Genomic DNA, 27,915 nt, shown 5'->3' with positions numbered 1-27,915 from the left:
ACCTATGTAGGTCAGCTCTTCCTCAGAGCACCTTTATCCAGGTAGGACAGAAAGTTCTTATGGTCAACATCCCCATATTTCTAGGCTGTTCCAGAGTAAGCCTGTTCACATCCCATTACCAACTTTCACATTTACTTGAGTTCCCCTGACAAGGAGGAGCAGTGCCAGCCACAGGCTGGGTCCCTTGCCCCTCGCACCTGAAGGGACTACACCTTCCTTGAATACCTCTTGTTTCTATCCTGACTAGAGTCACATGGGCAGTTCAGACATGGGAAGAAGAGATATCTAGACAGTCATAAGGCAGAGTCAAGCCAGAACAGGCCATTTTTATTGGTTCAGTCAACACAGGCACACTAGGGTCCCCCTTGGGTCAGAGAGATTTTGGTCATGAGTGTCGAGGTGTGCAAGCACTTGAGGGAGTAGATATCAGGATGAGTAGAGAGATGAGAACAGCTCTTCAGAAGCCCTGGCTAGGAAAAGAAAAAGGAAACTCCATGGTGGGGTGATAATGGTCTGGAAGCTTCTAGCTCCACCTTTGAGCTGGCTTCAGGGATCCTTTCTCTTGACCTGAAGAAGAGAAGGTTTTGAGGGTTACCAGGACACAGGAGTGGTAGGGATTGAGAAGCAGCAGGATGGCCCACTGAAAAGATGAATAGGGCTCCTCACAACCTCCTGGGTTTGCAGGGAACCCTAGCTTCTCCTTCCCAGCATGGCTCTTCCTCTTCAGTCCCCGAGGGACAAGGCATCTTCTGGGGCATGTGAGTGAACCCTCCTCCTCTTCTCTGCCACACTCTGGTCCTGACAGTGTCTGTATACTCCTGGCTCTGAGGTGCTGTGTCATCTCCAACCTGTCTGTCCCATCCTGCTCCCCTACTTACCATGGCCATCAGCACGAGGGCGCTGACCAGTACAGCATACAGGGTGGCCTTCCCCAGAAGAATCTCATAGAGGATGGTGGCAGACAGGACCCCTCGCTGATAGGACACTGTTGGTGGGAAGGGAGAGCAGGTAGGTACCTGTGAGCAGGTGTCTCTGCCTCACCCCCCAGGGTCCATGGGTTCTCTATTCTCTGATTCCAGAGCAAAGACCATGGGAGATGGAAAGAAAAAAGAAGAGGCTCACTTACCTGAGCTGAGGCCACAGTCTGAAAGAAAGAAAGGGGAGAAAATGGGATGAGTAGAGCATGTCACTACTTAAAGTCACTGAGCCTTAAGTCAACCTTTTAAGTCATAGGCTCATAGGCCACAAAAAACATAACAGCCAGAGGGTTCAGTCAGCCTCCTTGGACAGCCCTGGAGCTGTCTTCCTCATGCTGCTGCGATGTCAGAAGCATCCTCATTGTAACCTCAGGCAACTAGGACCAGTGAGGGGGTGGGAGGCCGGTAGTGAGGGGCCCCATCAGCACAGCCGTGTTGGGCTGAGCATCTGGGGGAAGAACTAGCCTGAGATGCCCTGCTCTCCTTCATGGTGGGCTTTACTCTTCCCTCTCCCACTCCTATCCCTAGTCTATCTATCTATCTAGTCTTTCTGGTCTTCTACCTGGATCTCTCCCTTTCTCTCTAGTCTGACTCAGTCCTTGCCTAAGCCTCCCAGGCCCCACTCACCTGCTCTGCCCCAGGCCTCAGCACTGATGTTCTGCCTGACAGGTTTGGTCCGGTTCTCTTTCCACTCATCGTTCTCCTCGAGGCCGAAGAACTGGACTTGGCAGCGGAAGTGGTTGCGGGGGTTGTGCCAGAAGGCAGCAGAGACCCTCAGCCGGCTGCTCAGACAGTAGCTGGGGTTTTCATCATCTGACTGCTCCCTGTAGGGCTGAGGGTCCGTGCTGACCCCAGTCTGGACTTCCTTCCCATTCACCCACCAGCTCAGCTCCACGTGGTCGGGGTAGAAGCCTGTGGCCAGGCACACGAGCGTGGCCTTCTCGGTGCGGGAGATCTCTGCTTCCGAAGGTTCAAACACAGCCACCTTGGGTAGGGTCACCTGGTTCAGGTTCTCTGGAAGGGAAGAAGGGTTGGGGCCAGGGCAGCTCTGAGAGCTGTCTGGGTTTGGTAGGGGCTCTGCATGTGTGTGTGAGAGAGACAGGGGCCGGGAAAGGGGTTATGATGAAGCAAAATTATGTAGTACTGTGTCCTGTTCGTTTGGGGGTCACCATCCCATTCTCTGTTGTTCTTCTCTCAACCTTGCCGCCTCTTTCTCAGTTACCCCACAGATACACACTGCCTACTGTCTCCTCCATCTCCCTAAGGTGGTGTTATGTCCTGATTTTCTTGGCTTTCTTTGTAAAGTCTCAAATTCAGGGTCTTGTTCAATTATCTATCAGAAGAATATGACTGCCTATCTTTTCTCCTTGTTCCCAGCCCTCTTAGGTGCGTGATGTAATCTTTTAGGCTTAGAAGCAGTTACGGTAGAGTTGAATGAGCCTGGGCTTTGAGGCAGAAGATTCTTGCTAGCAACATGATCTTAGGAGCTAAATTGACTTTTTCTAATTACCATTCCCCTTTTTTTTGCAAAGTGTATGTGTTTGTCTGCTCTGGTGATAGCACATATTAGAATGAGCCTTTCTTGCCTAGGAGAGACATTTTTCTCATTGTATCTGACTATATTTTTCTATCTACAATATCCAACTAACTCTTTTTTTTTTTTTTTTTTTACATGTAATCTGCTTTGAGAAGCCAAGGAGCCTCTGGCTATTATCTTATCTGATCTTCCACATTCACTCCTACGCTGGGGCACACAGGGTGTGTGGTAGCTTGCCCAGGATGGCTGTAATCCCATGAAAAATACTGCTCATGGGCTGAGCCCCTTCTTCTTTCCAGTGCCCAGCAAGCTTGCCTGCCAGCTTTGCAGTCCTAGTTCACAGCCAGGCTTTGCATTTCTAAAAGCAGTAAAACTTGGTTGCTGGGAATGAACAAATCCCAAGTCCGAGGGCCATTTCATCAGGGGGTTCATGTCCTAAAGTCCTGGGCCCTTTTACAAGCCTGACAGATGGGAGACAATTTCTGGAATTGTTGGAAGGAATGACCTCATCTGAAGACACGGAAGGATGGAAGACACCACGTCCTTCCCTGAAGCACCTTCCTGTTTCCAGAATGTACTTGCCCTCTATTTGGCTTTGTTTTGATCATGGGAGTGAGGTTTTAGAGCAGGAACATGGTAAGCCCAGATGTTTCCACTTTATCCAAATTTGGGGGAATGTCTCTGATAGGAAAATTGAGACACAGGTTTGGAAAAAGGCAAATTCTGTGACACGGTGATGATAAACAATAAGAATGAAAAGGATGGTCACTAAAGGAGAATCCTTTCCAAAGGATTCTCACATAAGTTAGTCTCTTACAATTTAAGGACCCCGCAAGGCTGGCATTATTATCTCCATTTTCTACATCTCAGAGACCCTGAGGCAGTTTAAGTTGTGTTCTGATAGCAGGAGTCCCCCTCCCCCCAAACCCAGGTGTTGTGAGTCCCAGTGATTCTTACTTTCCAATTTCCATTACAATTACTGGCATGTGCCCCCATCTTCAGGACAAAGCCTTCTCCAGCCAACCAATCGAGTAGGACCTATGTGTCCCATTCCTCTGGCCTTGTCTATATCTCCAGCCCAGACCGCCCCCAGACTTGCCCCACAGCTCCCACCTGCCTGCTTCATCCCAAGCATGGTAATGGTGTTTCTTGATGGCCCCTCACCCTACCATCCCAGCATAGATCTTGAGGTTTGAGAAAATGGGGCCTCCAATCTATTTCTCTTCTTTATACCTTGTCTGTTGCTAAGATGGTGTGTTTCCAGTTGTAACAGTTTATTCAGACCTATCTCCTCTGACTCCTACCAAGCACAGTGTCCCCCAGAGACCCCCCTGCAGTGCCTGTGATGCTGTGACATGGATTTCTGTCCTCAGGACTCGGGAACACCCCTCAAACCACCCCAATCTCACCAACCTGGTCCCCCACTGCCTCTCAAGCCCTTAAACCACCCCAGGAAGACACACATGGGTCTTGGAGACTAGTTGAGACAGAGAGAAGGAGGATGCTGAAGGCAAGGGCAGAGTTCTGAGCTGGAGGTAGATGCTGGGAAGACTACTAACATAGAAGACAGAGCTCTTCACCAAAACAGGGTCAACGATGCAGGATTCGAGTCAGAAAGGGGTGGAAAAAATAGAGAAGCTCAGGTAAGAAAGAGAAGGGAAGTGACACATCTGTTCAAAAAAGTGGAGCTGAGAGAAAGAGTCCTGGAGAACAATGAAAAGAAGAGCTAGAAAACACAAAGCCTGAGGACCACGCTCGGAGCCCCGCAGCCGAGGAGCCGCTACAAACACAGCAGAGCCAGCTGGAGAGGCTCCGGGGAGGGCGGGAGAGGCCGCCGCAGCTCCTGGAGGGGGCTCTGCCTCCGTCCTTATGCCCCACTCCCCTCCCGGGGACTGATCCTTGTGGTCAAACACAGACACCCCCCCATCAGGAGTGGGGCCCCGATACCTGTGACAGTGAGCCTGGTGCCGGGCCCAAAGTAGAGCGGCGAATTATAGGAACACAGCTGCAGACAGCTGTGCTAAAACCTGCCGGAGGTCTCCAGCCAGAGGGCAAGTCTTAGCTCCCTGGGAGTAGGGATGGCCACCTGTCCCTGCCTGGATTTGGGACTTGGGACCAAAGAGATCCATAAGGAGAGAAGCTTAAGCATTCTACTGGGAGAGACGGAGTGGAAGAGGCTCAGGAGGGCAGATCCCCACATGTAAGGCAGGAGGGTGGACTAAGCACAGAGTAAGGAAGCTGATTAGGGACTGGAGACATAGAGAAATCAACCCCAAGCCATGGCAAACACAGTTTCTTGGAAGCCGCACAGGAATGAGAAGTTAACTGCCCTTTCACCAGGGCTGAGAGGAGAAGCTAGAGTCCGCATCCAAGGGACAATGACCCTGCTACCCTGGTCCTGCGCCTTACCTAGGACAGAGAGTCGAGTTCCCTCTCCAAAGTGCTGTGGCTGGTTGCTCCACAGTACAACATGAGTGTGGAAAACCCCATAGTTGCTGGTGGGCGACCATTCCGTCCAGAAGCTTCCACCCAGAACTCCTAGGGGCTCCAGCACGCACTCCGCGCACACACACCCTCTGAACCTTTTCCCTGCTGAATTCTCTGTCCCTGCCCTCTCTAAGGAGTCCTTCTGGAACTCCAGCCTTACAAGACACTACCCCCAGGAAAGACTTTTACTTACCCAAGACAGAGAGCTTGGTTCCATTGCCGAAAAATAGTTTTTCATTAGTTACACAACAGTAAAGCCTGGTAGAAAACTGCCCCTGGTGCCTCCCATTCCTTCTCCCCAAGCCTGTCTGCCAGCTCTCTTCTCCCTTTCCTTAGCAGAATCTTAACCCTGGGAGGTGGAGAGAGGACAACTGTGCACCCTGAAATGTTGTGGTCAGAGGACTGATTCGGCCCCGTGGGACCCCTCCTCCTTCTCCTGTGTCCCTCTCCTTTCTGCGTGAGGGAGGAAATTGCAGGACTATGACAGCTCTAAGGCCGGAGGCTCTCCCATCTGTCATGGCCTTAATGGGGAACCCTCCAAGGAGATGGGAGATGGACAAGATGACCCCTTCCCAGCTGAGATTACTTGCCTCCTAGTAGGGGAAACCAAACTTGGCACAGCTAGCTAGAGCATGAAATATTGGAGATCGAGTCTGTCCCCTCCTGTCTACATCAAGACAGGAATTCAGGTATTTCTGGTGAAAACATGCTTTAACCCAAACACCCAAGACAGTGGCTCCATCTGGATCCCTGCTCCTGCCTGTAGATTCCCAGCCCTCCAGCCCTGACTGGCTTACCTACAACAGTGAGCCGGCTTCCCTCCCCAAAATCAACGGTGTTTCCAAAGCACAGCCTCCCAGATCCCCTTCAAAACCTCCCCTTGTTTGCTGAGCCCAGCTGGCATTCAGGGAGAGGATGGGCCGTTCATGGATCTCTTCCCTCACAGAGCCACCAGCCCTGCTTCTAAAACTCCCCGTACCCTTTCAGAGCTTTCCCAGGGCCCCTGACAGCTGGAAAAAAGGAGAACAGTGTGGCCTCCTATGAAATCCAGAGCAAGGAAAAATATGAAGCCCCTGCAGAGAACCTCCATCAGTGAGGGGAGATGGACCGATGTCAGGACTCGCTAATTACCTTCCAGGCTTTCTCTCCGCTCCCCTATCTCAGGTAACTCCTCAGCGGGGCAGCACCACCTCCTTTCCCTTCTCTGCCCTAACCACCGAGGCTCAGCTCTGAGTTGATGGAGGCCCTTGAGGGGCTGGATGAATTTGCCCCTACAGGGACCCTCCTCTGAACTCATTCCTAGAAGTGAAGACGACATCTCCTTGACCAGGACCCAGGAGCTGGGTCATCCCTCCCCTCCCACATTTCCTGGGATAAAGTCCTCCCTCCTTGTGCCACCCCCTGGAGACCCCAGGCTTACCTATGACCGTCAGCTTAGTTCCTGGGCCAAAGTGATAGTCATAGTTAACACATCAGAATACGGCCACTCCAAAATGGAGACTTTGGACCCGCTTTCCCCTATGAGGGGCCTGGAAAGACCTGGGATATGTCTTACCTACAACCGTGAGCCTCGTGCCTTCTCCGAAGAAGACTTCAGTGTTCACACAGTGACATGGGGCAAGGAGAAAAATGAATTTGAGGCATGGAGAGAAGAGGGGCCCTGGCTGGGGTCTGGAGGACTCTGGGATAAAAATTCCCCTCCTGTGCTTTATAGATATAGTGCAAAACAACATTTTTGACTTTTGACTTTTGGGGCCATGGAGTGTGACCAGAGGCCATCCAGAGGCCCTCAATTCTCTCCGGGGGTCCATCAAAGGGATGTGGGCCTGGAGAGGAGGGCAGCGTCCCAGATCTCATTACCGCATCCATGGAAAGCCAGGATATCTCTGGCTTCTTCCTTTATAGAACGGGTCATCTCCATGGACCTTCCCACTGACCTTGTTCCAGGTTCCATGGGGATTGGGATGAAAGGATGTCCCTGAGTCCTTCACCCATGAGGCCACTGAGGCATTCTTCTTGCATCTGGTCTGGGCTGTCTGCCTGGAAGCTTCAGTTTTGAGCCAGGCCTATCCTTACTCATGGTCTTGGCTTGACAGGGAGACAGGGGTGAGGCAGAGGCATTCTGATTCAAACCACGCCTGGGCCTGGGACCTGGGAGAAAAGTGGAGGGACGGCAGGCGTTGGGACAGGCAGAAAGGTTTTTGTAAAGGTTGTCCATAAAGTTGAATCACCGTGGCCTGCTGTCCCCACAATGTTACAGCTTTGTACAAAAACGGCCCCGCCCATGGGCCCGCCCCTCGGAGTGTGGAAGAAATCACCAGAGCAGCTGCTCCTTTGAGCGCGCTGGAGGTTGGGGGCGGTGCCATCACCCCTCATGGTGTGAGGTGTAAGGGGGGTATGGGCCACGCAAAGGGGGTCCCCTCCTCACACCCATGCCCTTTCTTCAGGCTGTTCTTAGCTCCACAGTGTCTGTCTTTGGGGGCTGTCTGCTGTGGGGGCTGGTCTTTACCCATATCCACCCCTCTCCAAGCTGTCATCAGAGTGGGGACCCACCCTGCCAAGGAGCAGAAGCCCCCTCTCCAGCCTGAGCCTGCCCCTGAGTCTATGTCACTCAGAGGTCCCACCTTTCATCTGAGAATGAGATCACCTAATACTCAGACTCTGTCCCTTTGGCCCAACTCTAAACCTCAAGGGTGGTCTGGAGGAGAAGTGAGCATGAGCTACAGAGAGGTAGAGCTTTTCTAGAGAGAGATACAATGAGAGCTGAGAGCTCAGCTGGGTTTCTAATGGGTGTGGGTGAGGGAAGACCACAACTTGCCTCACTCCCCATTGTGGACTTCAGACATCAGAGTTAGGTAAAGGGAATCAGGGAAGTACATGCAGGAAAGAAGGATATACGACGAAGTCTCAGGAACATTCGAATACAATTGCATGGTCACATAATCCTGCTCATAGTCTTCCCTCTTTTCCCAGAAGGGTAGACACATTTTAAACTGTTGGCAGGTGTTTTAAATTCCCTGCACGAGATGATCTTGATGTTTAGCCTCCATTTGAGTGGCCTAGATCTCATTTCACTAGATGGTGCTTCCTTTTATTGCCTTTTAAACTATGACTTAAACTCTAGAAGGAAAAAAAAAAGACAAACTTGACTACATGATGATGACACACTTACACAGAAAAATATACATAGAATCAAAAGATAAGTGACAATATGAGAAAAACACTTGCAATTCTCATTGTAAGGGTTAATCTCCCCAGTATATGACAAACTCCTAGAAATAGGTAAGAAAATAATCCAATAGCCCAATAAAAATGGCAAAGAACAGATGGTTCAGAGAAAAAGAAACCCAAATGGTGCTTAGCCATAGGAAGAATATCTCTCAATGATAAATGCAATGTAAAACTACACTGAAATGCTGCTTTTCATCCATTTGATTGACAAAATCCTGAATTATGGAAAGCCACTTTCCTGGCAGTATTTGGTGAAATATGTCCTTTGACACATTGATTGCTGGTAGGAGTGCGAAATGAGGCAACCCTTAGAGGGAGAAATTTGAAAACATCTGTAAAAATTACAAAAGCGTTTACTTTTCACCCAGAAGTCCCACTTACGGGAATTTATCTTGTAAATATTCTTACATACAGATGAAAAATGTGTGTAAAATATTTGCGTTATTTGGAATAGCAAAAATATTGAGAAAAACTCAAGTACCCATGAGCAAGGCACTGGATAAATAAGCTGTGATACAATCACAAAATGGAATGTTATTCAATGCTAAAAAGTCATGGAAATGTTTTCTCTTGCTGTGGAAAGCTCTCCAAGATAGATTGTTAACTGGAAGAAAGCAAGTTGCAAAATAGTGTTCCTGCATGCCACCTTTTGTCTAACAAAAGGGAAAATGGTTACACTTTTGTTTGCTTGATTCTTCATAAAGAAACACTGAAAGGATGAAAGAGAAACTGATCAAAGTGATTACCTATTAAGAAGGAGTGGAGTAGACAGAAACAGATGGAAGTAAAAGAAACATTTCTCAGTGTCAACTTTATTGTATTCTTTGGGTTTTTGAGCCGTACAGCTATATTATTTATTTGGAATAACACGATAAAATTTTAAAAGAAAAGAAAAACAACAAAATGTAGCTTTTAAATAATGTTTTTAAATTTGTTCCTTAAAAAAACTACTTAATTTACAAAGTCATTTTTTTTCAAAGAAGTTCAGTTTATGTAAAAAGCTGTTTTATGGTCCTGAATTTGCTTAATGAGTCTCCAATCACTTAGGAGGCTTGTGAAAAATGCATATTTCTGAGTATTTCCTAGGATCTTTCGAGTTAAAACTCTCTACAGGGGGCTGGCCCAGTGGCTCAGCTGGTTAAGTGCGCAAGGTCCACTTTGGCGGCCCAGGGTTCACTGGTTCAGATCCCAGGTGCGGGCACGGCACTGCTTGGCAAGCCTTGCTGTGGTAGGCATCCCACATATAAAGTAGAGGAAGATGGGCACGGATGTTAGCTCAGGGCCAGTCTTCCTCAGCAAAAAGAGGAGGATTGGCAGTGGATGTTAGCTGAGGGCTAACTTTCCTCCAAAAAAACTCTGACACAATAGGCAAGAACTGTTTTAAGAAATGCGGTATCGGGGCTGGCTAATCTTCCTCAAAAAAAAAAAAAAAAAAGCTCTCTAGGGTGCAAGGGTGTGGCTTTTAGAATTTAGGGGGCAAAAAGGGGAAGACAGTCTGTTTAACTCAGGAATAGTGACAGCTCTCATGACACTCTCCCATAAGCCTGAATAAAATGTCATCGACTGGTTTTATCAACTGGAATGTGGCAAGGCCTCTTTATTCCCTTCCCACATTGAGGGACACTTTCATCCATGTAATGACTTATTTGGTCTATTTCCATATATTATCCTGTCTTCTTTATCTTTTGGCCTATCACTAATTTACCCTCTAAGTTTCTTTTTGACCATCTATCTGAGGACCCTCATCCCGACTGGCCTTACAAAGAATAACACCACTCTGTCTTGGCATCACAGCCACCTTTAATCCTGGCGGAGTTTGTCCCAGCTTTGCCCTCTGTCACGCTATCAGTATGCCCACGTTCACGTGCAGATCTTTTTCCATAATAGGAACCAAGACCCCTTATGCAGGTGTAGAGTGGGGTCATTCATCAACTTGGGCAGCAGGAGGCAGCCTTTCCTCATTTTTTCTTTTTAGACCTAAGTAACTGCAATCTCAACGTGGCCACTTGAGGGCGCGAGAAGAACGTGGATAGTGCTCCTGGGGACAGGAGCAAGAAGCCTTTCTGAAGGTGTGTGTTGGCATGTGCAGAGAAGAGATGCAAATGACATGTATGTGTGCAATTCTTGAAAACTTTCAAGCATGTTAATAGACTCATTTTAACTCCAAATTTGTTTCCTAATTTCTTCAGATGAAACTGAAACCTGAAGAGGCTAAAGGGGTTGCCCAAAGTCATGCATGATGAAGAGACAGAGCTGGAGCCAGCAGCCAGGCCTCCTTACTTAAGTTCTGGGGCTCTGGGAGGTGCTGCTGCCCCTGAGGCCGCTGAGGCCCCCACCTTCAGGGAAGCCCACCTGCTGGAGCCAGAACACCTGGACTCCCACACGGGCCTTCCACTTATGTCTGTGAGACCCTGGGCAAGTTCTACACCTCTTTATACTCAAGTCTCCTTATCTGTAAAATGGGAATAATAATAATAATGACGCCTTCCTTATGGAGTTCTTATGAGAACTAAATAAGATAATACACATAAAGGTTTGTCCTGGTGCCTGAACATAGTCAGCAAAAATGTGAGTTGCCATTGTTTTCACGGAGAGTGCTGGCCTGGGGATATCGCTCCCGCCCTGGTTCTCAAGCTTTAGCATGCATCAGAATGACCTGGACGTCTTGTTCAAATGCAAGTTGTTGAGCTGCATCTCGGAACTTCTGACTCAGTAGGTCTTGGGTGAGGCCCAAGAATTTGCATTTCTCCTAAATTCCCAGGTGATTCTGGTGCTGCTGGTCCAGAGACCACACCTTGAGAATCATTCTTCTGGAAGTCTCCTTCTGTCTTCAGTACATTGCTTCCACTGCTAGTTCATACTTTATTCAATCAATCACTGGGTGCCAATTATATTCCAGATATGTCTAATCACTGGATCTACCAGGGTGAGTAAGACAAGATATCTTCCCTAAGGAGCTCTCCCTGGAATGCCAAAGTAGATGCATCCATGTTTACTAACAGCATGAGCAGGACCATGTAGAAGTCAGCATGGAATAGAAGGAGGAGACCTCATTCAGACCAGGGGGTCAGAGGGGCCAGTGCAGGGGCAGGGGGAGGAGGATTGGGAGTGGGAAAAGTCAGAAAAGACTTTTCTGAAGAGGGTGAAGGGGCAGGTGGGCAGAGCATCAGATGGACTCCAGATAGACCAGTAGTGTCCAGAGGAGCATGGCTTCGTGGAGGAAAAACAGGACTTCTGAGCACTAGAGCTTGGCAGGGGAGGGGAGGAGTGGAGAGACAGCCTGGAAACGCAGGCAGGGCAGCACAGGAAGAACCCTGCATCTCCAGGATGAGGAGCTTGGTTCAGTTTTGGAAGCTGTGAGAAGTCAGGAAAGGTATTCATCAGGAGTTGAGGTAGCCTGCAGGGCCTCTCTGAGTGCAGTGTTAGAAGATGGACTGGAGACCAGGCCTCTCAGGAAGTACAGTGAGGTGGGGATGGGCGGGAGAGAGGTTGAAGAGCAGCGGTGAGGGACCAGGAGAGACTGGGAAGTGGGGTGGAGAGAGAGGGCTTTTGAGCCAGATAAATGAGGAGTCAAACCCCAGATCTACCACTTGCTGGATGAGGGACGTGAGTAAACTACCAATCTACTCTGAACCTCTGTTTTCTTGTCTGTACCACTGGAACAATACCCACTCCAGAGGGTGGGGGAACTACCTGTGACAATGCCTGTAAAACACTCAGTATGGTCTAAACATATTGGAATCATTACATGGGATGGACAAAGGACGAATTTCCCAGGAGCATGAGGGATGGAGACCCAGGGAGCTCTCTTGTCCCTCTCGGACACATGAGCTGGTTGTTGGGAGACAGGGGCCAGTGGGGCCTTCTGCTGCCAGGACAGGGTACAAGCTGGTTAATAAGAGCATGTGACAAAGGGCACTAGAAGAGGCCAAGGTGATGGGCGCAGGCGTCTGCCTAGAGGTGTTTGCTCTGGGTCCAAGGGAAGGGGGTGGTGGGTCCTGTACACTGTGCCCTGTGTGTGCTGCATTAGCACCACGCTCAGGACTGGAGAAGTGCCAAGGTCAAGGCACCTCTTTAACACAGCCTTTCTGAAACGTACTTTCCTCTAGAAGATAGCCCCCCGCTGCCCCGTGCTTATTATGTTTTGGATTCCATCTCTTCACATGCTGCTAAATTAGTATTCCATAAAACACATTGTGGTAGGTGGGGTGCTCTGCTCACCTGTGAGGGGTAGAGCTCTGTCTGACCTCAGATGGGAGGGGGTTTCCCAGAGCCGGGGGGCCGGAGGGAGCAGGTACAGACACAGGTGGTTGCGCAGGGTCAGTTTATTAGCATAGTGATAGCAGAGAGACCGAGGGCTTTAGCTGTTGGCAGCGATGGTCTGCTGAATCCAGTCCACGTAGTTGGACACCTTGGTGTAGACTCCAGGCCTGTTCTTCTGGGCACAGCCATAGCCCCAGGAGACAATTCCCTGGAGCTGTCCATTGCAGACCACAGGGCCCCCAGAGTCACCCTGGAGAGGAAGAAGGCGGGACAAGTTTTATAAAGAGAGAAAAGGGGTAATAGAGCCACATGCAATCTGAACATTAAAAGACCCTGTTCAGGTCATCCCTGTGGCTCCACATCCTTCTCATGGTGGCCCATTCTTACTTAGGAGACAACATGCCACACAAACTACCCTTCCACACTTCTCCACTGGACCACTGCACGGAGTCCCCTCTGTCAGCCCCACAGCCTCGGTGTTCAAGTCCCCCTCCCAGGTGGGCCTTGTGGATGGGCAGGGGTCTCAGCCAGCGAAGGGTCCAGTCACCTGGCAGGAGTCCTTGCCTCCCTCCAGGAAGCCGGCACAGACCATGTTCTTGGTGATCTCCCCGGGGTAGGAGGCCTCGCACTCAGCCTGACTCAGCAGCGGGGCTTCCAGGCACTGCAGCAGGTCTGGGTAGTTGCCTGTGGGGAGTAGGAAGAGATCAAGGAAAGGAGAAATGGGGGTCAGACCAGGATGGGCCACAGTAATCCAGTGCCAAACACCGAGGGCAGCCAGGAGAGGACCCCAGGAACGTAAGCCTCAGCAAGGAACAGTGGATTTTAGTTTCCAGAATGATCAGTGTTGAACCCCTCCCTAGAAGTGATCATAGCAAGTGTGTATTTGTCCTGTCTTTGGATTCATTCTTCTGGAAGTCTCCTTCTGTCTTCAGTACATTGCTTCCACTGCTAGTTCATACTTTATTCAATCAATCACTGGGTGCCAATTATATTCCAGATATGTCTAATCACTGGATCTACCAGGGTAAGTAAGACAAGATATCTTCCCTAAGGAGCTCTCCCTGGAATGCCAAAGTAGATGCATCCATGTTTACTAACAGCATGAGCAGGACCATGTAGAAGTCAGCATGGAATAGAAGGAGGAGACCTCATTCAGACCAGGGGGTCAGAGGGGCCAGTGCAGGGGCAGGGGGAGGAGGATTGGGAGTGGGAAAAGTCAGAAAAGACTTTTCTGAAGAGGGTGAAGGGGCAGGTGGGCAGAGCATCAGATGGACTCCAGATAGACCAGTAGTGTCCAGAGGAGCATGGCTTCGTGGAGGAAAAACAGGACTTCTGAGCACTAGAGCTTGGCAGGGGAGGGGAGGAGTGGAGAGACAGCCTGGAAACGCAGGCAGGGCAGCACAGGAAGAACCCTGCATCTCCAGGATGAGGAGCTTGGTTCAGTTTTGGAAGCTGTGAGAAGTCAGGAAAGGTATTCATCAGGAGTTGAGGTAGCCTGCAGGGCCTCTCTGAGTGCAGTGTTAGAAGATGGACTGGAGACCAGGCCTCTCAGGAAGTACAGTGAGGTGGGGATGGGCGGGAGAGAGGTTGAAGAGCAGCGGTGAGGGACCAGGAGAGACTGGGAAGTGGGGTGGAGAGAGAGGGCTTTGTGTCTCTCTGGTACCTAGCTCAGAGCTCTGTGTGTAGCGGGCACTTGATGTTATCTGTAGACTGGAAGGAAAGGGTCCAAGCCCAGGGGCATGCTTGGTTGTGAGCAATGTGGGAAGTCAGAGGGTGAAGTAGTGAGGGTCCCACTCACTGCCAGAGCTCAGGGTGTTGCCCCAGCCAGAGATGAGGCACAGGGTGCCAGCAGGAGCACTGGCCCTGGGCAGGGAGATGGAGGACACCCGGGCATTGATGACTGCAGGCGAGGCGAGCTTAATCAGCAAGATGTCATTGTCCAGGGTCCAGCTGTTGTACTTGGGGTGGCGGATGATCTTGGCCGCGTTGATGAACTGTTCGTTCCCTTCCACGACTTCGATGTTGTACTCTCCTAGTCTCACCTGGATGCGGCTGTTGGGAAGGGAAGCACGGTGAAGGCCCTTGCTCCACTCCCCACTTTTCCCCAGGGCTCTTGAGCTTCCTGCTCACGGGCGGGGGTGTGGCAATATCACAGGGCTGGAGGGGTGGTGGGTCAGTGCAGGTGTGAGACCAAGAACCTTTCTGCTTCAGAGGTAGTTGGTGGTGGAGTAAGGATGAGGTGAAGGGATGCAGTTGGGGATCGCTCCTCAATCTGCCTTCCCAGTGCCTTTCCCACAAGCCCCCTCTTGCATCCAGTAACATGGGCATAAACAAGCTGCTTGAGTTTCCCTGGAAATTCTTCATCCTCCACAACTTGCTAATCGCATGCAGTGACTTTGACTCCTTCCCTTCCTGGTCTGGTAAGCAGCATCATTCTGTATGATCTAACCCAGTGGGTCTCAAAGTGTGGCCCCAGGACGCGCAGCCTCAGCATCAGCTGGGAACTTCTTAGAGATGCAGACTCTCGGTTCACATCGCAGACCTGCTGAATCAGGGACTCGGGGTCGGGGGGCAGAGACCCCTGTTTCAGCAGGTCCTCCAGGGGATTCTGCTGCACACTCAGGTTTGAGAACCTCTGGTCTAGGCAGTGATTCTCAGCTCTACCTGGAGAGTAGACTCACCAGAGGGAGAGGGCATTAAAAGCTCACCGATATTCAGACCCTCTTCGGGAAAATTCTGAGCTAATTGCCCCGAGACAGGACCCAGGCATCAGTATTTTCTGAAAGTTTCTTAGATGCTTTTAATGTGTGCCCAGCTGGCACGGGTTACTTGTGTATAGTCCTTGCCTATTTTCCCATTAGGCCTTACCACCCCAAAACAGTCCCTCCCTGCTTTTACACTCCACAGCCTTGGCTGTTTTATCCATTTGTTTGGGGCGTGATGGGATTCCTGTCCTGTGCCTCCCTTCACTTGAGTCACCTGCTGGTTGACAACCTCTCCATCACATTTCCCATCTGTCTCACTCAACCCCAGAACTCCTCTGCACTGACCCCAGGGTCCTGAGCAGTGGGCTTTGCAGTCAGGGGCCCAGCACTTACGATTTGTAGCAGTGAGCCGCGGACACCACCCACTGGGCATTGATGAGGGAGCCACCACAGAAGTGGTAGCCAGAGTTCAGGGACACCTGGTAGGGGATGGAATTCTCCTCACAGGTGTAGCCCCCGACGATCTTGTCATCATCGTCAACGGGGAAAGCAACTTGAGTGGAAATAGGAAGAGAGAAGACCACTCAGCAGGACGTTGGAGGGTGGGGTCCAGAGTGCTGTGGCTGCATCATGCTAGTTAGGATCCTTCACAAGCCCAGTGATGATAGACAGCAGCAAGGGGGCGCTACCATCCCCAGTCAGGATCACAGGATGTGTGTCTCCTGAGTCTCTCTGTGTGTCTGCAGGGCACGAAGCTAGGTGCCCTGACCTGCTCAGACTCAGACCTCTACTGGAGCTGCCAGGGCAGGGATACCAGAAATGCTCTCACAGTGCACTCAGTGTGATTCCAGTAGGAATGTGGTTCTTTAGCTCACTGAATGCTTCTCTCTCTTTTTCATCACTGATCTACTCCCTGTGGCTATTTGAGCCCAGATTGTCGGGATAGGTTGCCTAGCTAGCAAAATCTGGCTAAGTAGCCCTGGCTATATCCAGCTTCTCTCATAGCTCAAATCTGCGCAGCGAGGCCAAGGAGAGCAGGCCCATGAGGCAAGACAAAAGTAGGCACAATTATTGGTCAATAGAACAGTGACTCTCGACCTTGGCTACACACCTGGGAATCTTAAAATAGCCTGAGATGTTTAAAAATTCAGTGCAGAGGCCACACCCCAGACCAGTTAAATCAGAATTCTAGGGCTAGGGCTCTGGGGTGAGTAGTTTTTCAACCTCCCAGGTGCATCTGAGGTTAAGAACAGCTATGAGCTTACCAAGAGCTGTCACAACCAAGTCTTTTTAAGACCACCGGTTCATTTCATGGACCGTGTCCACCTGGTCTCCCTTTCCAGCCTCTCCAAACAAAGGCCCGATATGGATGAATGGTGGGGCTGGGAGTGGAGTCAGGCAGGTGAGAGGTGAGGCTTAAAGAGAACCCAAGAATGGAAGGAGGGGTGCTAGACAGGAAATGGACTATCAGAGCCCAGGCCAAATCAGAGCAGCAGCAAGAATGGTGGAGCATGTATCTCCACCAGCAGAGGGGGCCGGTGGGGCATGAAGCAATGCAGGCAACTCACCAGCAGCTCCCACAAAGGCAAGAACCAGAAGTGGATTCATGGTGGTAGAAGTATGACTGAGTGGGTGGTGGAGAGCCTTTATAGCTCCTACCGTGAGGGAGCGGGTGCAAGTGAGGGCAGAGGGTCGCTGCTCTGCCCAGGACAAACACACCTGCAGCTTTCCCCTTCCCAGGGTCTTGCATCAGCTTGGCTATATTTAGCAGCTCTGTGGATTTGTGACCTACAGGTGATAAGGAAACTTACCTTCTGAGGGCAGAGAGGAAGACCAGCTGATTCTTGGAAGGATTTTGGGGTGGGGAACACAGGGGAAGCCAAGCACCCACATATCACAGCTGGGCCTTCTGAAGCTGAGGAGATGAGGGTTGGGAGGAGGATTAATGACCTCAGCCCCTGGAAATCCTCTGACCTCATGGAGATTTACTTCACTTCCTTTAAGGGAGGGCTGATACGGGTGGTAAACTTTGCTGCTCCTGGAGCCCCCTAAGAGGAAAGTAGTCTTGTCTAAGTCTTATATCTGTGAGCATGAAGACCCTTCTCTTGAGTCCAAACCACTGGGCAAGGTCAAATCCAAAGCTGTGGGGAACCAGCATCCCAACATCAAGAGGTGATGAGAAGGGAGAGGCAGCATTCCTCGGGAGTCAGGGCTTTCAGCTGGCTCGCCTTCCTACGAGGGCATGTGGAGGGAGAACGTTTGGAAGGAGGAGGGGGCAAGAATTAATTAGGAGCTTACCTGATAACATTTGGGGACAGAAGACCAATACCACATTCCTCCTCTTCCTCACTATCAGGACATTAGTCTTTCTCATCACTCACACTGTTATAGGTTCTCTTTAAGCAGCCTTGTGGTTGCCCTGGGCATCTGCATTAGCAATCATGACAATTGACCCCACCTGCTAGGACCTGAAAGCCCGAGCTAGCATTATATGCTCCAGACCAGATATTAGAAAGGGTTGGACATTGGTAAATTCGGATTCTGATCAGAGAATCAGCCGTAGGTAGAGGGATTTGCACATTATGGTAAAGGTGTCGAGTATTGGGTGATCAATTACAAAATTGGAAGTGGGAGAATTCTGGAATTTTCTATTTTAGAAGCAGTGGGACTGTTGTGCTAGGTTCAGTACAGAGTTAATCTTTCCAGAAATGATCTCAAATTGGGACCTGCCACGGCAACCAAGACACAGCTCTGTAATTTATTGAGGCCCAATCTGGCCAGAGGGGTATAGAGATAGAACTAGTGTCTATCTCGAGTCTAATTATGTGAGCCAGGTGGGAGAACCCTCTTATGAAGAGATTCTCCTTTTCAGGGTTGATGAGGGGCAGGAGTGAGCAGCTCCTATGTTTGAATTCTTTGAAAGGAAAAAATGAATAAACGTTCTGGAAATGGTCAATAAAGTGAGAAAAACTCAGAAGTCTGGTGGTGAGACAGGAGGTAAGCTGGATAGATGGAGTAAATAGAAGCTAGAGTAAGTTGGGAGAAATTCAATGTGGACTCATGGGGTTGAGAGGGACCCAGAGGGTGTCTTCCGGTCCAATGCCTGATATGGCTGGAAGCCAGCTTCTCAACAGCAGGAGACCCACTGCTCAGAGGGCTCCCCTCTCCTCACTGTACACTGTCTGATCCATGATGGGTTCCTATTTAGGTGGGAATATTGCTGTATTTGTACAGCGCCTGACAGCTTTGAAAGAGCTTTCACACACACAAACAACAATGGTATGCTGATTTTCATGTGTGTTGAGCTTCATGTTTAACTTTTCACAAATGTTTTAATTGTGAGGTATGCAGAACAAAATTATTTCCATTTCTAGAGGATGAGACTGAGATTTAGAAAGGTTCTGTCTTGCCCGAGAATACAGATCTAAGAATGGCAGAGCTGGCCTCAATGCCTTGAGCCTTTTAGGGACACATGGAAAGTGTAGTGAAATGTGGGAACTGCTGCAGATGGCATCTAAGAGGGTTATTGGGGACCAAGCCAGGACAAACTACATTCTGATGCCTCCTGATACTTGTCTCCGGGAAGAAATAGAAGACTGAATTAATCTCCCACCTGGCACCTGGTCTCAGAGCCTCACCTTGCCATTGCCTAGTAATTGAGGCTTTAATGTTATCTAAAGATAGACTGGTTCCTGTTTGAACAGTAGTAAGGCTCTAGGCCACATCTAAGGCATGAATGACTCACCTCTCTCTGCTCACAGGTAGCTGACCCAGCTTGTGGAGCCTCGATTATAGGGGCTTTTTCTGTAGTGTCACCAAAAATGCTATTTTGTTTTGTCCTCTTGTTGTGGGGTCTTCACAGGAGGTTCTGTTTTAGAGGCTGAAGAGACTCTTGCTGCAGATACCACATGACCTGGACAGTTATGGGGAGGTGATCCTGGGTAGAAGATAGGAAATTACTTTGGGAAAAGGGAGAAAATTGTTGGATTGGTGCTTGTGGCTCTGACTCTGTCTAAAAAGGAACATCCAAGAGCTTGGGGATTTTCTGTGTCTAAGCCTTCAGACTAGCCTTCTCCTGATGTGTTGTGCTCCTCCTTAGAATAAACTACCACACCCACAACATCGTATGAGGTCAGTTTTCTTCAAAGTAGCAGGAATCACCTCACAGGCAGAGAAGGTGGAGACCGTTCCCTCATACTCTAGGCTTAGATGTGTAGGATGGATTTAGGTCCACATTTGGCCAAATTCAATTTGGATGAGTCTATGCCACTCTTGATAATCTTTATGAACTACAGATTCCTTTGTCTATTTCTTTAAAACATTCTCCTAGTTCATATTTAGTGTTTAGCATATCCAACCACTGTCTTTTAATTATGATGATAGTGAATAGTTTCTGTGTAAGTCTTTCCTAGACCATCTTTTGCTTTCTTATCACAACCACCTATTATCACAACTCTATTGCCCTTTTATGGATGACAAAATGAGCTTCCCAGAGGTGAAGTCACTTTCTCACACTCCTACAGCCAGTTAAGTTGTAGAGATGGGATGTAAGCATGGCAGTCGGACTCCAGAGCCTCCACGCTCTATCATAGAAACTTCTGCTTCCCTTCCTCTTATCTGATCTCCAGTGCAGCCTCCTGAGGTAGGCAGGAGATTCTATTTTCTCCTTTTTACTAATGAAGAATCTACAGCTCAGTGGTTAAGTGACTTCTTCAATGTCACCTGGCTAAGGAATGCGGGAATGACACCAGAACCTTTCCCTGTTCAAGCTAAGTTCATTTCTCATCATGTTGCTAAGCCTGGAGTCTTTCAGACCTCCCAGTGATCTGAAAATAGATTTTTGTCAGATTCCTCCAAACTCCCAGCTCCTTTTCTCCTCCACTATTTTTTTCTAACTTTTTCCCCATGACACAATTTCTCTTTATCCAATAGTAACTATTTTCTTGACTATCTCAGCGTTGGAATCACTGAAGCTGCATAGTTAAGGGGGACTCTGTGTGATTCAGAAAAACTGAAGAGGGAGACAGAGGCATGGAGGCATGGACTGACTGGTCAAGGCTGGTTGGCTAAATGGAGTAGCTTGCTGCTCCTCCTCACCCCCCCTCCAACTCCCCACCTTGAAGCCAAGGAAAACAGGCAGTTTTATGCTCAGAGGGAAGTCCATCTGCATGTTTTATCAATTCTGCAAGCTTCTGTAGAGGGATGAATGGGGACATCTTTAGCAATTGAGGCTGTAACGTTATCTGAGGATAGATTGTTTCTTGTAGTGTAATGGTCTTTCTGTTCACATTTCCATCATTTCTTGTGCTATCACTGGCCTATTAGAGCTGTTTAAGCGACTCCAGAGTCTGCTGGAGAGTAAGCAGAAGAAAGCCAGGAAAGAGTCCGGGAGGAAAACCTATGTGGGCTGTTATTATTGTAGCAGCCATGACTTGTTCCATGTTACTCAGAGCTTGGTAAGTGACATTTGTTTCTTTTGGATTTATTTGTCTAAATTATATTAGCTCCAGAATGAGTCCCACAAGCCCAGTTTGGTGATAACACCTGACAAATAAAAATGGCAAGCAATAGGATATATTGGAGAATATGAGGAAGCCATTTGGTATAAACCTAATTCTGCCTGACCTTGTCTTTCCAAAAGGGCCTGACCGGGCCGTTGAGCATGCATTGTATATCTGCTTTAGAGATTCCCTATGGCAAGAGCAAAAGGCCCTTGAGATAAAGGTGCAACTTCCCTCCCCTTCCCAACGTTGGCGTCTCCTTAAGGATTAAGCATCTTTCCTTAGGCTAGAAACTGACTGCTGCGCTCACCTGTGACCGCCCAGCTCCAGACAATCGACTTGCCTCCTGCTACGCCCATCAAGATAGCAGACCCACTACCTGCTTGTATCCATTGAGCGCTGTGCCGACAGGGCAATCTTGTGACTATTGTGGAAGGGACATTTCAATCATATGTAAAGCACCCTCTTTGGGGGTATATAACCACTCTGTACACCTCATTTCTTTGGTGCCCTTTCTTCCTTTGGGAAGAAAGGCCCCGGGCCATGGTCCTCAGATTTCATCTCAGAATAAACTCACCCAAATTTTCATTTACAGATTGGTTATGGATTATTTTCATCGATATCCCAGTCAGTCAAGTGTACTCCTTCCACGCATTTGGCTTATAAAAACTCTAGACTCTGTTGTCCATTTGGAATCATCCAATTGGTCAGTCCACTTCCTGTAGGCCAACCTGTCCAGGAGGATCTTCAAAGGCTCCCAAAGTTCAGAACTGAGTGCTCCGTCCACATGGGCACTGACAAATAAAAATGGCAAGCAATAGGATATATTGGAGCATATGAGGAAGCCATTTGGTGTAAACCTAATTCGGCCTGACTTTGTTTTTTCCAAAAGGGCCTGACTGTGGCTGTTGAGCACGCATTGCATATCTGCTTAGACATTTCGTATGGCCAGAACAAAGGCCCTTGAGGTAAAGGTGCAACTTCCCCCGACATTAGCATTTCCTTAGGGATAAGCATTTTTCCTTAGGCTAGGAACTGATTGCTGCACTCACCTTTGACCACCCAGCTCACCTGTGACCACTCAGCTGGAGACAACAGACTGCCACCCTGCTGTGTTCACTGAGACAGAAGACCTACCTGCTGTTTCCATCAATCCCTGTGCCGACAGAGCAGTCTCGCAACTATTGTAAAAGGGACATTTCAATCCTATGTGAAACATCCTCTCTGGGGGTACATAACCACTCTGTGCACCCCACTTCTTTGGTGCCCTTTCTTCCTTAGGGAAGAAAGGCCCCGGGTTATAATCCTCAGATTTAAGCTCAGAATAAATTCACCCAAATTTTCATTTATAGATTGGTTATGGATTATTTTCGTCAACAGCACCAACACAGTTCCAATTTGAGGACCGTCCACTTCAGGGCCACTGTGTTTGAGCAGGTTCTGGAATTACCTCAATAGAACCCATAACATCTGTTCCCTTTCCAAGCATTGGGGAAGGCAGCAGAGCCAGCTGGCACTTGTTGTTGGGCCACTTTTCTATTCAATTATAAAGATTGAAGTGTCTGTTCCCTTTCTGTTAGTACAAGCTGGTTCATTTCCTTATGGGCTTACACTGTCTAAACTCAAATGCCTTTGTACAGTTTTTCTCTAGGGAAGTCCACACTGCTTGGCAAATTTTCCTCTTTTTTTCTGAATTGTATTTATTTACTCAGTATTAGCTGGCTAGGGCTGCCATAACAAAATATCACAGACTGGGTGTCTTAAACAACAGAAGTCTATTTTCTCACAGTTCTAGAAGCTAGAAGTCCAAGATGAAGGTGTTGGCAGGGTTGGTTTCTCCTGAGGCCGCTCTCCTTGGCTTGCAGATGGAGTCTTCTCACTGTGTCCTCACAGGGCTTTTCCTCTCCGGGTACTTCCTTGATGTCTCTCTTTTATGTCCTAATGTCTTCTGATAAGGACACCCACTGTATTCGATTAGGGCCCACCCTAATAGCCTTGTTTTAACTTAATTAGCTCTTTAAAGACCCTGTCTCCAAATACAGTCACATGCTAAAATACTGAGATTTAGGACTACAGCAATTAAATTTTGGAGGAAGGCAATTCAGTCTATAACACTCCATAAACATGTACTGAATTCCTATGGTGTTCCTGCAGTTTTTCTAAGCTGTAAGGAAACAGCAATGAAGAAAATAGGAAAGGTCCTTGCTTTCACGGCGTTTATGTTTACTTGTGTGTGTGTCTCCACGCACATGTGAGAAGGTATAATGATAGGAGGCAGACAATAAATAAGAATATATATTAATGTATGTATAGAACATATATTTCAGACAATGGTGATTAGATGTTATTAAAATAAGATAAAGTGATAATGGATGTGAGTGACTGGTGGCTGGGTCGACCAGTGCTATATTAGGTGAGGTCGTCAGAAAGATCTCTTTGGGGAAACGATATGTGAGTGGAGACCTGAATAAGAAGGAGCCTGCCATGTGAAGGTGGGGTTAGGAGGGCTTTCATTATTCGCTGCTGAGTCTATAACAGAGTCAATCGACACACACAACCATTGCTTTTTAAATTAAATAACCATGTCATCCAGCATATGGACATTTACCTTGCCATTGGATTCGATTATACAAACTGATATATACAGGATGGTCATCAGTACATTGAACTATTCTTCTAAAAGTTAGTGTAATGTATATTTTTGACATGAAATGGTATTTATGAAATATTGCTGGGTTAAGAGAATAAATTATAAAACAGCATGTATCATTTGATTTAGCTTTATTTAAATGAGTGATTTTAATTTTCCTCATTTTAATTATCTATGCAGTATATAATAACATTCATTTATTTTGAAATTAAAAGAGCTAAAATAAGGAGAAACAATTGTAATAATAAGATTTTCCCAGAGAGGGCTATTCCTAATCTTGAGGAAGGAATTGCTAATGGTAAAATTTCATGGATTACAGTGAGAAATAACTTTAGGTCATAGTGTGTCTTGTCTCTGCCAGGCACAGTGTTATGTGCTTTGTAGGAATGATCTGTTCTCATCCTTATAACAAACCCTCATTCTCATTTTTTTGTTTCATTATTGTCCTTATTTTACATATGAAGATATATATAAAGAACTTGTGTAATTTGTTCAAGGTTACACCCAGTGATAAAGCAGTTTTAACCTCAGATCTGCCTGATGACAGAGTTCAAGTTCCTAACTGTGGTGCCTTACTGTTTCTGAGGAGAAAATTGTGCTGTAATATAGGAAGGTACTCGCAATCCAAGGCTTATCTGTAAGTGAATTTGCCAACTTCTTAGGGAAATGGGAACATGAGGCAGGAAGGAAGCTAGCACTGGACCCATTAGATCAAATGGGCCTCATCTGATGCATATGGATCCCTGTGGCTAAGAATCAGGATGTGTGGAAACTGGGCAAAACCTGCTGGACCCTGCATGGGACTAGCAGGCAGATGGGAAGTGCTCCTTTAGAAAGCCGGGACACAGGAAGAGCTACCCACGTAGCGAAAGGGCCAACGAAAAACCCCACGGGCAGTTAACAAGGAATATTATATTTTTGGATCTTGGCTTTGGGCAGAAGAATAAAAAAAAGTTTCCTCTGAATATTCATGACGACTGAGTAGTCAGCCCCCTCGGGTTTGGGACAGACACTATATGGTCAAGAAGATACACTCTGAGAATTATAAGATAAAGTGATATCAAGTCTGTTGTACCCCAATTGCTGACAGAGGTGAACATAAATATTTTCTGGAAAACCCACCTTTAGTCTGGGATTCAAGGAATTCCCAAAGGTGAATTCATAAAATCAAATTATACAATGCACAAGGAAGTAAGCCACCCTGAGTGAGAGTCAGCAACAATTACAAAGAAGAAAACCAGATGCAAAATGTCCTCAGATGTTGGCATTGGCAGATAAAAATTCCAAATAGATGTTTAATATCCTAAAGAAATAAAATCATTTAAAAATACACGAGGAACGAGATGCTTTCAAAAATGACCACTCGTATTTGTAAAAGACACAAGTAGGTTTCCTAGAAATGAAAATTAATATAAATAAAAATGTCAATTGAAAGGTTAAACCGCTTATTGTAGCTGAGGTATGAGTTAGTAAACTGGACAGTAGGTCTAAAGAAATTACCCATTATGCAGCACAGAGAAGCAAAAAGGGAAAGTGTGAATGAATGGTTAAAGAGTCAAGAGGGTTGTGTGAAAGAAAGTTGAATGCAGGCTAGATATATACTTCAGGCCGCCTCTCCCATGAGATGTGAGCAACCAGATTTAGGAGGCTTAAAAGGAATGAAGTTCTGGCCCTTGAGAAGATTTCCCTTCACCACTACCCTTCAGAACCACACTTGTGTTAGACTGTAATGATCATTCCAGAATAAAGTGCAAACTTATCCAGAATATAGGCCCCTGCTTTTTCAACTGGAAATAGGGAATTCCCATGGAAGCTTGCATGTGGATTGAGGGTAAGGGGAGTGGAACAGGTGTGTGTAACAAGAGACCGAGACTTGCTCTTGGAATTGGATTGTGCCTTCTTCCAGGGATGTTTGAGTCTGCTCTTGATAATCCATTTTCCACTTAATGACAGAAAACTCTGTGCATGTCCAGCTTTACAGTTTTGTGGATTAGATACCACCCAGTTCTGAATGCCATGATGAGGCATTCACTAAAGAGCTAGAAGCGGCTTTTCAAAGGAAGAATGGTTGTTGGCAGGTAGAAGACAGTATGGCCTTCCATCAAGACTCTTTGCATACGCCTTGTGATTCTCTTATTGGGGTATGCCAGGGGCTCCATAGAGCCTCTCTATCTGCCACAGGCACTTCAAGAACCACTGAGTCTGCTTCGTCTGTGGCCCAGGTGGCAGGGCAGCTCTCATCACAGCCTTGTTCTGCTACAGAACTCTCTGTCACACTGGCCCAGACTTACAGATTACACATGAGTGGACCAGAATAGTACCCCCCAACTGTAGTATATGTTAACTCTAAAGTCCAGAGAGGCCCGCTATGGATTGCTCTTTTTTCTCCATGGCAGATGATATAAGATGAGCAGCTTATCTCTCATTTTAGAGGGAATATTCCAACACTTTTGGACTGCTCAAAAGCTCACCAGTGTGGCAGGCCCCTGAACTTTTGCAGATTTTACATTGGTCTGGCATGCATATGTCAAACTGAGGCATCTAGAGTGTTTTATAATTTCTATTCACCATGAACAATCAGCATAATGCCATCAGTGAAATGGACCAGTATGACTTCAAGATGAATAAGGGCCTTCTGAACAGAACAGGCTAAGCATAGCCTTGAGATAAAATAGTTAAAGAGTATTTCTGGCCCTGCCACTTGAAGGCAAACTGTAGTATCTGATTATCTTTACTGAGTAATACCAAACACTCATCTGGAAGAAACTTCATCCTCAGCCTCCTAGTAGCTACTCTATCTGTCTGTGGATGGAGCCCTCCAGTTAGCCTTGCAAATTCTCTCCCCATCTCCAGCCTACCCATTTGTATCCATACTCACCCACACAAGCAGCTGTCTGTGCCTGAGAGCTGTGGTTTCCTCTCTCCTGCCTGCCTTGATGGGGTCTTCAGGCTCATCTGGGTGGGAGCTGGGTAGGAGGGAGCTCCAGTTTTTGCTCAGATCTTTGATCTGTGCCCAGCACTGTGTCTCCAGCGCTGCAGAAGTAAAAGCTGCTGTCTTCCGGGCTTGTGTTGTTCACAGTCAGAGTTGAGAACCTTAGGGTTGGACGGCTGATGGGAAATTTGTCCTTAGTAAATCCACTTTCATAAGTGGCCTCAGAGCCCTGATTCGCCGTGGCAATCAGTGTCAAGCTCTGTCCTGGGAGCTGACTGTACCAGAACATTAAGGTGAGTTCGGTATCGACCTCACACTGAATCTTCATGGTGGTCCCACGTTGACAGATGGCCCTGCTTGGCTTTTGAGAGAGGAGAGCACCGAACACAGAGCCTAGTTCCAGAGAGACAGAGAAACCCATGAAGGCTGACAAGCTTGTCTCTAGGCAAGAAAGTTTCTTTACTATTTACTTCTTTACTACTTACTTCTTTACTATTTACTATTGGCTCCTGAAGAACCTTGTAGCATTACCTCTAGTTTGTTCTGCCAACCCTCATGCTGTCAGAATCCTCTTATCCAACATCTTCCCCTCATCCTCCGACTGGTGACCCCAGACCCTCTACTCATTTACTCAGCCTTAGCATTAACCCCAAGCTCCCCACTGGATAAGGCTCATACCTAGTTCCAGGAGAAGTAGCAGAAAAGTCAGCATCTTTAGGTGATACCCTCTCACTTTCCCTGAGAAAAGTCACTAAGAAGTCAAATTCAAGTTCATCTTTCCTCCCCACTGTGTAGTTCCTTCCCTACCAGGTCTGTTCCCCTCCTGCAGTAGGAAGTTGAGTTTCTGCAGAATATGGAGAAAATTAGTCTGCCCTCTAGTGGAGCTGTGTGGCTCTTCATTCACAAGGCATCCACGCAACTGCCTTCCATCCGCCATGTGTCCACCAACTTCCCATCCCTCATTACTGGGCACCACATATGAGCAACCCTTTCGGTATAAAGCAAGAATGGGATGCATTATTGAGCTCACATAACTAAAGGTAACGTTTCAGAATAGACAGAACCTTATGACTCAGCATTTCAACTGTCTGCTGAGTTTCCACTGTGATTGTCCCAAACCGAACTCATTATTCTTCCCCAACACATACTCCAGTAAACTACTTCCTGCTTCCAAATTCCTCCCTCCCAATAAAGAGTATCCCAATTCATTTGGTTCTCCAGACTCAGACATCATCTTTATTGCCTCTTTTCTCCTCACCTGCCTCACTTATCAATTCACAATTTAAGTACACTTTATCTTTATTGTCTCTCATATCTCTTCCCTCATTTTGGTCATCACAGTCATAATTATTTGCTTCCTCTTTGCTTAATCCCTGGACATTTGTAACAAGGTTTCTTCTATTCTAATTCAGCTCAATATGGACTATAAAACAGATCATCACTCTGTAAAATTTGACCGCAGTGCTATAACTCTTTTTCTATCATCCGACTGTTTTCCTCCATCATGTAACTATCTGAAATAGTTTATTCTGGCGTAAAAGCTGAGCTAAAATTTTTTGAGCACTTACCCTGTGCTTTATATGTATTATTTCAGTCTATCTATAAATTAAGATACTATTATCCCATTTTTAC

At 47.5% G+C, this 27,915-nt stretch overlaps 1 protein-coding gene and 1 gene segment (V, D, J or C); both read right to left on the bottom strand.

The window, feature by feature from the left end:
* Positions 1 to 296: 296 nt before the first annotated feature.
* On the bottom strand, positions 297 to 27,103 carry LOC103558277 (T cell receptor beta constant 1-like). The segment is given in 6 exon segments: positions 297 to 567; positions 879 to 985; positions 1,581 to 1,991; positions 4,462 to 4,519; positions 26,372 to 26,676; positions 26,962 to 27,103. Coding segments are annotated over 6 exon segments (936 nt in total).
* On the bottom strand, positions 12,540 to 16,923 carry LOC103563206 (serine protease 2). Its single transcript, XM_008538490.2, has 5 exons — positions 16,769 to 16,923; positions 15,594 to 15,753; positions 14,294 to 14,547; positions 13,043 to 13,179; positions 12,540 to 12,745 (listed from the first exon to the last, which is right to left on the bottom strand). Exons 1-5 carry the CDS (start codon positions 16,806 to 16,808, stop codon positions 12,593 to 12,595), a joined length of 744 nt encoding a protein of 247 aa, XP_008536712.2. The 5' UTR covers positions 16,809 to 16,923; the 3' UTR covers positions 12,540 to 12,592.
* Positions 27,104 to 27,915: the final 812 nt, after the last annotated feature.

This window comes from Equus przewalskii, chromosome 4 (genome assembly GCF_037783145.1).
Source record: "Equus przewalskii isolate Varuska chromosome 4, EquPr2, whole genome shotgun sequence".
In the NCBI taxonomy this organism is placed as follows: domain Eukaryota; kingdom Metazoa; phylum Chordata; class Mammalia; order Perissodactyla; family Equidae; genus Equus; species Equus przewalskii.
Note: the sequence above shows the minus strand (reverse complement) of the source record. Positions and strands in the feature narration are given on the sequence as shown.

Bases quoted from the DNA above. Each gene is read 5' to 3' on its own strand.
- LOC103563206 (XM_008538490.2), bottom strand. From the start codon at position 16,808: ATGAATCCACTTCTGGTTCTTGCCTTTGTGGGAGCTGCTG. The intron at 15,754-16,768 runs GTGAGTTGCCTG...TTTCCACTCAAG, and splicing joins TGCCTTTGTGGGAGCTGCTG to TTGCTTTCCCCGTTGACGAT. The intron at 14,548-15,593 runs GTAAGTGCTGGG...CCTTCCCAACAG, and splicing joins GCGGCTCACTGCTACAAATC to CCGCATCCAGGTGAGACTAG.